The following is an 8,654-nucleotide window of genomic DNA, read 5'->3' on the forward strand; positions in this document are numbered from 1 at the left end:
TAATCTGCTGATCCATCGGTCGCGATATGCCGACGGAGAGGTATAGCAAGTAGATGAGAAAATAGTCTGTAGTTTGGTTACAGCTCATGGTTACCACGAGCACCAGAAACGGTGACGATCTTATGGACGGTATATCACCTAGGTTCATCGAATCAATTCTGGCATCGTATTTGAATATGGAAATAAATTTTTTTGGAGGATTTTATTGATGCGAACGCTATGATGCTACTCAGAGTATTGCTCGGGTGACGAAGTAGTATAAATCTGAATAATTTTCTCTTCGTTCTCTTGCCATGTCATCACCACCTACATCACCGGAGTTGCCCAAGTACGCGGAGAGGGTCGCGGGTTCACGGCCACAGGGAATGGAAGCTAAACTGGCAGAAGCACTTGATAACGAGTGGAAGAGGACTGAGGAGTGTCGTGAGAAGGAAAGGGAGATTTGTGAGCTGCGGAAAAGGTAATAAGGACGGTGGTTGTTGTAGATGTTATTGAAGACTTTGTCGCATTCCAACTCTGAGGAAATTTGAATCGTCGGATAGTAGTAATACGGTGGTAGATAATGAGGGGGTTGTTCTTATGAACGACTATGTGGTATTTGATCTTGTCACGCAGGCCTGGAGGAATTTCAACTTGTCTTGTGGTTTTGGGGGGATTTTGAATTGCCGAGGAGTAGTCGTAATACCATCTTTTTGTTGTTAAAACGATCGAATTTGGAAAATGAATTTTTGTCCATACATGTGAATTAATGAGGATATGGCGACTGCGCGTGAGGCCGCTGAAGGTGAGCGTGTGTGATAGAGCAGTTTTGATGAGATGTTTGTGAGTTGAATAGAGTTTCACCCTAGTGATATGAAAAACATATTTCACGACTACTGCATATCACCGCGAATATCGCGTTTTACACCAAGTTTTTCGCCAATTCACGAAAAACGGGTTGTGAAACTCCAGTGAATGAGCGAATATGGCGAAAAAGTTTACTTCATGGGGCGCCTCTTAGGAAGGCCTTAGCTTTGACACCCAGCGTTAGTTTATGATCTGCGATGTGGTTATTCAGTTTTACTTGGAATTGTAGGTTGAGAGAGTTCGAAAGAGATATAGAGCGGGGGCGCTTATTGGGCAGTGGGGAAAATGAGGGGGATGATGTAAAGCTGATGAAAGAGATGAGGAGTCTTGAGGAACAGGTAAGGGCGGCAGGGTGGCTCCTCGTGGTTGATCGGGGAAGGTTAGATCTGAGCTAATGGAGATTGATATGCTAATTTGTGGATTTCATAGCATAAAGTTCGTTTCTGAAATGATCAGTGGAGTTTCACCCTAGTGATATGAAAAACACTAGTGAAAAACATGTTTCACGACTATTGCATATCACCGCGAATATCGCGTTTTTCACCGAGTTTTACGCCACTTCACGTAAAACGGGTGGAACTCTAATGATCTCATTAAGACTTCAAAAACAGGTGGGAGGAAAAAATTGGATTTTTTTTCGCGAAAAAAATGGGGAAATGATTGGAAATTTTGGTAAAAGAGTGAATTTGTCTATAACATCATTGATCAATTTTGGTAGGTGGACGAGTGGAAGGATAAGGAGGTGGAGGCGTTGACGAGAGTGAGGGAGTTGGAGGGTGAGAGGGACCGAGCTCTTGAGGAGGCGCGATGCCTTGAGGAGAAGCTGCAACAAGAGCGGCAGAAAAGGCTGGCTCTCGAAAGGGCTGAGGAGGAGTTGAGAACGCAGGTATACATATATTAAATTTTTAGACTATATAAATTTGGAGCACTGTAGTGTTCGTAAGTATGTTTGCTCTACTCAGCTGAGGTTAGGAGTAGGATTTTTATATTGTCACCAACACGTGTAGTCGAGTATATGCATTTTTTCTCACGTTGCGCGGGTGAGAATGAGAAGCTGAGAGTTTCAAGATTTTATATATCAGTGATGGATCTTGTCGTGTGTGTATTAATGGAGTTTCACCTGTTTTACGTGAAGTGGCGTAAAACTCGGTGGAAAACGCGATGTTCAGTAGTCGTGAAATATGTTTTTCACTAGTGTTTTTCATATCACTAGGGTGAAACTCCAATGAATCAAATCCGTTAGGAATAAAAGAGAACACAGGATTGGGTGTATTCTGTAATTTTACTCCAACTGAAATTCTCAAGAGGAGCACATTTCAACGACGACTAGTCTGCAGTTTGTGTGCTATGTCTACGTTGAGAATATCAGTGGACGTAAAACAACAAGGATAGGAGAGAAAATTTAAATTGAAATTTAAATTCGTTTCTAAGCACGAGAATTGACTCGTGGTAGTTTACGGTCTCTTATATACGCTGTCGAAAATTGATAGTACGCGCAGCATAGGGAGCGAAAATACGGGTGGAGAGGAAACTTTTTCTACAGAATGATTTTGAAGCTAAAACTATGAATTTAAGGCGCTCTTATAAGGTTATATTGCATGGAACCTGTCTGCAATTGATTTTATGGAGTTTCACCCTAGTGATATGAAAAACACTAGTGAGAGATATATTTCACGACTACTGCATATCACCGAGAATATCGCGTTTTTCACAGAGTATTACACCACTTCACGTAAAACGGGTGAAACTCCACTGTATGTAATCTCACCTATTTTTCCAAGAAGCTTTTCCTTTCCCTTGTCCACTTACGAGTCGTGTTCATTCGCACGAAACATAATCCTCGTATTTTTCAATCGTTGGGAGAAAGTTGGTATTCGTATAAGAAGTATATTAATAGTGATTTGGTGATAGGGAAAGGTTTGCCTTATAGTCTTCCGTGCTCTGTTGTTGTTATTCTCAGTGTAAGCAATTGGAGAAAAAAATATCAGTTTTACGGGAGGAGAACTCAACACTGGAAGATGAGAAGCAGATGGTCAGTTAAAGTCATCACATCTTTTCATGTGTGACAATTGCTGGTCTCAGGCAATAGAAGGTCACTCGGCGGTTTGCAACAGACTGTATAATGTCCAGGCTGAATTGGATAGCGCTCTGGAGGAGCTGCGTACGAGGAGGGGAAGGTCCTCGACAACGGGGATATGCAGTTTGGAGGCAGAGTTGGAAGGTGAGGGGAAGAAGTTTAAATTATTTCCAAATTTTGAAAAATTTCTATTAGTATGGTAGTAACGCAGTGTTAGAATATATGTTCGCTTCTTAGGAGTTTACACACCACTTGGGTAAAAGTGTTTAGAAATCAATAAAGAAACATATACTACAATGAAAATGAAAATTTAAAAAAGAAATAAATTTAAAAAATTTAGAAAATATTTTGAGAATTTTTTAGAAAATAATTTAAAGATAAAAAAGAAACTTGGTTTCTTAGAACAATAGGAAACCAAATTTTATATGTATCACCAACACATGTGGTTGACCATGTACATATTCTTCCTCACTGAGAGAGGTCACTAGAATATGCTCATATTCTCTACGGAATCTCTGCGGCTCTGAGAAAGCACAGACGAAATTGGGAATAAGGGGGAAAAATTTGATAGGAAAATTTTGCAAAGTTGTTCGGGAAGGGGTTTTCAATTTTTCATCATATCATGGTTTTTATGAAGGTAAAACTAAACTGGAGAGGAAAATGAGTATGATGAGAGTCTGAGAATGGTTTGATCGCGTGCGTGCAAATTTTTTTTGCTTAAGTATCATATACCTTAACAGTAGCAAACGAAGTTGTAATATATGCTCGCTTACCTCAGCTGCGTTCATGAGTTATCTCGCTGATTATAGGAGTCCATATACGAATTCGGGTGAAGAATTTAATAAGAATTTCCGAAGATTATCCCACACTGTCAACGAATCGGCGATTTGGAATCGATTTTCGTCCTCCCTCGAGTTGGTGAACTTTAACAGGTTCGACGAAGAAGGAGTTGGAGCAGTTGAGGTCAACCGTCCAGAAGTTGCAAAGTGAACTTCGGGCTACTGACAAGGACGCGGTGGCTCGGTTGAAGGCACAGCTTGGAGTTATGCACAGTTGGAAGAGCACAGCAGGTGGGTGGGCTTGGGGATTTGCCATAGCAGAATGAGAGTTCGACGGTTCAATGTTGAAATATATGTTCGCTTTCCTCAGCTGAGCTTGAGAGTTTTTTCAAAAATCCGTGTACAGGAATCAATGAGAATTTCCTGAAATTCCCTCTCAGAATTTTCGTATTATCATCACCAACATATGTGGTTGACCGTGTGCATATTTTCCCCCACACTGCGTTGATCAGAATCGGCGAGACGACAAGTGTTGGAGACTATCGCGGAGAGGGACAGGCGAGTGAAGATGGTGATGGAAGAGCTACGGTGTCAGGAGGACAGGTGAATTTGATGAGAAAATTGGAAGTGTTGATGGAAATCGTATAAGTCTTGACAGAATATCAGTTCGCAATCTCATTGTGTGAAGTGTGTATTCTCATATCAGTCGTATATGTGATTATTATATCCAAAGTTGTCGTAATGGGTGGCGAACGAAATGCAACAGTTGTAATTGACAAAAACAATCACCCATAAGACTGTCGAGAGTTGATCGTCCTTCTCGTTAAGATTCGTGTTATTGATTTTCGCAGTGTTGAAATTGTGTGTTCGACTGCGGTGGTGATGGTGGCTCCATTTTTGCACTTCGAAAATCGCTGTTGGAGTAGTTTGTGTGAGGAAGTTGGATGCCTTTTCCCTGTATGCAGAGTAGAGGTCAATGCAAGTACGGTGTGTATGCTCGAGAAGATGGCTAACACGTCGGAGCAGCAAAGTATTCGGTTGAGATGGGCAATGTCGCAGTTGGAGAAGGAGAATGAGTGGATGCGGGAGAAGATGAAGTCGTTGGAAGAGGAGATAGACGCATTACATGATCGCATATATTTTAAGTGAGTTTTGAGAGGACTGCACGAAGTGTGTGCTCGAAGCTAACGCCGCTGACAACACGGCAGCGATGCGCATTAGCTCATTAGAGATTAGATTATGAAATCAGAGATTATTGATACAATAGGCTGAATGAGAAGATTATTGGAGTTTCATTCGTTTTACGTGAAGGGGAGTAAAACTCGGTGAAAAACGCGATATTCGCGGTGATATGCAGCAGTCGTGAAATATGTTTTTCACAAGTGTTTTTCATACCACTAGGGTGAAACTCTATTATTAAATTAATTCGAGAAATTATTAAACTTATGATGCCACGGAATGTTGCCCGAAGGGCGAGATAATCTTGAGTGATAATTTTCAGGGAAAAGGAAACGGATTCGAAGGTGCATAATTCGGTGAGTGGTTATATGGAAGCGATGTTGAGGTTGGGTGAAGTGGAGACTGTTAATGTTGTACTTTCTGAGATGATTGCAAAGCAGAGAGAGCGACTGAGGGATAGCAATGAGATGTGTCACCGCGCCAGGAAATTGGAAGTGATGAGGAAGAGGCGGATGATGATGGCAGGGGGAATTAATTCAGAAGAATATAATATCGACACGCAATGCATAGGCAGCAAGAAACGACGTTTGACTTGCGCCAATAGTGATTTCTATTCTAATTGAATTGTGTTTGTAGTGGAAAGATTATGTGCCAGTAATTGAGGATCAGAGCTTGAATTGCTTAACACAAGAACTCAATTACCAGTAAGTGGTAAGAATCTTACCACAATTACACAGAGCAACCTGCAGACACAACACTCAGCCAAACCGGCACAATTATGGGTCATATAACGCTGACTTACATCGCAATCGCACGCTGACTAACGTTGAGGCTGACTGCTCGAACGATCCAATGAGAGAGGAGACAAATTCGGTCATCCTGAACTGATTAGATCGGAAAGACTCTGGTGTCGAGTGCTATCGTTGGCATTTAGCCTCCTTGGGTCGCAATTGTTCTGTTGTCGTTACTGACCTTAGATGTCACAGAGGTAGAGCATATGATGAGATCATAATCTCGTTACCAATGTCAGATGGCGAATTATATACAGCAGGATATTTGGAAGCCACAGATTTTCAGAAAGGGGTACCATTGTACGAATGAGCGATTCCGCAAACAGTTGAATTTTAATTTCTTACTAGAGATTTTTAGAAAGATTATACAACGGCACCTGCGACCGATCACACTCGGCTCTTGTCTGATGCCCCGGTACCCCATACTCCAAGTACATGGAAATGTGGCTTGGAAGTGTTTTTCCGGACTAGGAATAGCTTGCCACATGGGCGGTAGTCCGATGGAAGGCTTTATGAGTATTCAGTTAGCCGATAGCCTTGAGAGTTTCGCTCCGTCAACGTAAGACTGTAAGAGTGTTACTGGCCAACACAATAGGCGAAGATGCTGAGTGAAACCGAAACTTCCCTTATGGGGTCATGACACGCCAATCTGATGACTTTTTGAACTTTTTCTTCAACCGAACATTGTTGTGTTTGATCACCAAAACTCGATGCTTCCGAAGAAATCTACAACACTATCATCAACTGAAAATCGACATACACGTGTTATCCCACCTATGATAGTGGTACATAGTAGCATTCTCGATATTGACCCCGTGGACGAACATGAGACTCAGCTCGCCATACCCTGCACTAGGCTGCTCGAGCCCCCAGAGCCACTTCGGGTAGTGCTCATCCGGAAGGATTTTCTCATCTTCTGATCTGTTCCGACGGAATTGAATCATATATCATTTGGTATGAGCTCTCACCTCGTAGTGTAGATGTTGAAAAGTTGGTTGTCGGCTGGATCCACTGCAACCGCTTCCTGTGTGCTCCCTGTTGATCCACCTGAAAATAATCACGCCGCTGCGCACTCTCACTTCTCGCGAGCTGATATACAATCATCAAGGCAATATTTTCGATATAAATTAAATTTATTATTAAAAATTTAGTAAATTTTTCCGAGGATAATGTATACGTTTGAGATTATTATAGCCACAGCACATAACGATTTTGACGATGAAACCAATGACGAGATATCTACAACACGTCGTACAAACTTCTGAGGGGCTCTAATGCTCAGATTGAGGGAGAGTTTGAGACTCAGCAGGGGTTCGGCGAGTGTTGTCAATTGTCTTTTCCACTTCCCCCGAAAGTGAGAACGATCACCTCCCTTTTTCTTCTTCGGCCCTCTGACCATGGCCTGAGTCAATGGGCGACAGAATCGGCGCAGGAGGGACATATTCTGATGGCAAAAACTATCGCGATGCAACCAGACCTAAAATTTTCTTCCGAGTGAAAACTGAATTATACACGTTTTACACGGCCGTAGAACTGTTGCTGCCACCTAGCCTCACAGATCGAGCAAGCGCTCTGCACCTCTGGAGAAGGTCTGGGGCGGTCCTCAAACTCATCATCTCGGAAACTACTATTCGCAAGATTTCCACGATCGCTATTTAGTGGGCATTGTCAACTCCAAAGTGCAGGATATCACCAGCACAGTCCTGGCGCCCCAATCCTATTGCGATTCGGGCCAGGGACGGTATGGAACATCTTTTCACCTCCTATTTGGAGAAGGGGGGAGGGCGAAATGAAACTATAGATTCTAGTTTAATAACTTCAGTTTTCAACAGATGCAACCAACCATGAATTCCAATTTCCAAAGTTAGTGAGAACAATTTCAAATTCAGGAACTCCAAGGTGGACGCATACTTTTCAACAACTCGACAAGAAAATCTCAGAAACAAATGATACCGTAGTCATGGTCATGATGAAGTTTCTTGCATCAATTCTGACTCAGAATAGAGTGTAAGAGAACTAGCCTTTGAAACGAGATTAATTGATATCTTTAGTTAGAACTAAGGAAGAGGAGGACGTCCCACTCGAGAAGTTGTGCGTAAAAATGACAAGTCGAGAAAAATGTGGTAGAAATAATGTGGTCCCCGGGAATGGTACTCACGCCGCCGCCGGGTGATACAGGTTTCGCCAACCCGGATTTCGCCAAAATGACACCTAACGGGTTTCAAGACTCTTGGACATGTTTGTTAGGCAATATAAGGGCAGGGACAGATTCGAACAATTTGGCGAAATACCAGGCATAGCGACAAATTTCGCCACATAGTTGTTGCGACATACGGGTTTTACCAAAGTTGGTCAAGTCTGGAATACGCAGAGTTTTGCCAAGTTCCTTGTTGGCGTAAGACGGTGCTGAACCCTGTTTCGCCAATCCTTACACCGTACAGGTTTCGCCAATTCCAGGTCGTTAAAGCATGTCAGACGAAGAAAGGTCCTCGATCGGCTGTGATGATGACACACCAATTTTTTTGTAAGTACTATGGTGGAGTGGTTAGAGGTCCGCGCGATAGATCGGAAGGTCGGGCGTTCTATACTCGGAGCCTCCGAGTCGGAGAGTATTTAATCACTCGAATCCATCAAAAACATTCTAGAATCCTCTGACTCGGCCGCCTTGGACGATACCGAACCGATGTCATCGATCAATAGGACCAGCGCAAATCAATAGTATGGTAGATTTGGAAGCAGTATTCATTATGAGCGGGCTTCAAGACCTCGTGACTAACCCGATGAGCGGTGTCACAGTCTATAGGTTCTGTAGCACTGATTATTACGCTGACCTTTTGGCTAACCTTAGGGGTAATATGATAGATTTGATAGCAGCAATGCTTAATCACGGAACGCTGTCGCAAGGTAAGGGACTGATATGGAAGTTTCTGTGCTTTCTGTAAACTGCTTGCCTAGTCAGATACAACAGTGACAAGATGACAG

The 8,654-nt window shown here is 42.6% G+C and overlaps 2 protein-coding genes across 2 annotated transcripts; one reads left to right on the plus strand and one right to left on the minus strand.

Moving 5' to 3' along the window:
* Nucleotides 1–293: 293 nt before the first annotated feature.
* Pmar_PMAR002874 (paramyosin, putative) lies at nucleotides 294–4,851 on the plus strand (the record flags this gene model as incomplete). The annotated part of the gene is made up of 8 exons (XM_002768043.1): nucleotides 294–460; nucleotides 1,076–1,184; nucleotides 1,565–1,732; nucleotides 2,807–2,878; nucleotides 2,929–3,067; nucleotides 3,856–3,993; nucleotides 4,215–4,305; nucleotides 4,668–4,851. The coding sequence occupies 8 exons, from the start codon at nucleotides 294–296 to the stop codon at nucleotides 4,849–4,851; spliced, it is 1,068 nt and encodes a 355-aa protein (XP_002768089.1).
* Nucleotides 4,852–6,298: 1,447 nt separating this feature from the next.
* Nucleotides 6,299–7,113, minus strand: Pmar_PMAR002875 (conserved hypothetical protein; the record flags this gene model as incomplete). Its single annotated transcript, XM_002768044.1, has 4 exons — nucleotides 6,299–6,398; nucleotides 6,447–6,593; nucleotides 6,641–6,719; nucleotides 7,041–7,113. The coding sequence occupies 4 exons, from the start codon at nucleotides 7,111–7,113 to the stop codon at nucleotides 6,299–6,301; spliced, it is 399 nt and encodes a 132-aa protein (XP_002768090.1).
* Between the last annotated feature and the right edge of the window lie 1,541 nt (nucleotides 7,114–8,654).

Source organism: Perkinsus marinus (genome assembly GCF_000006405.1).
Source record: "Perkinsus marinus ATCC 50983 genomic scaffold scf_1104296969090, whole genome shotgun sequence".
Classification (NCBI taxonomy): Eukaryota; Perkinsozoa; order Perkinsida; family Perkinsidae; genus Perkinsus; species Perkinsus marinus.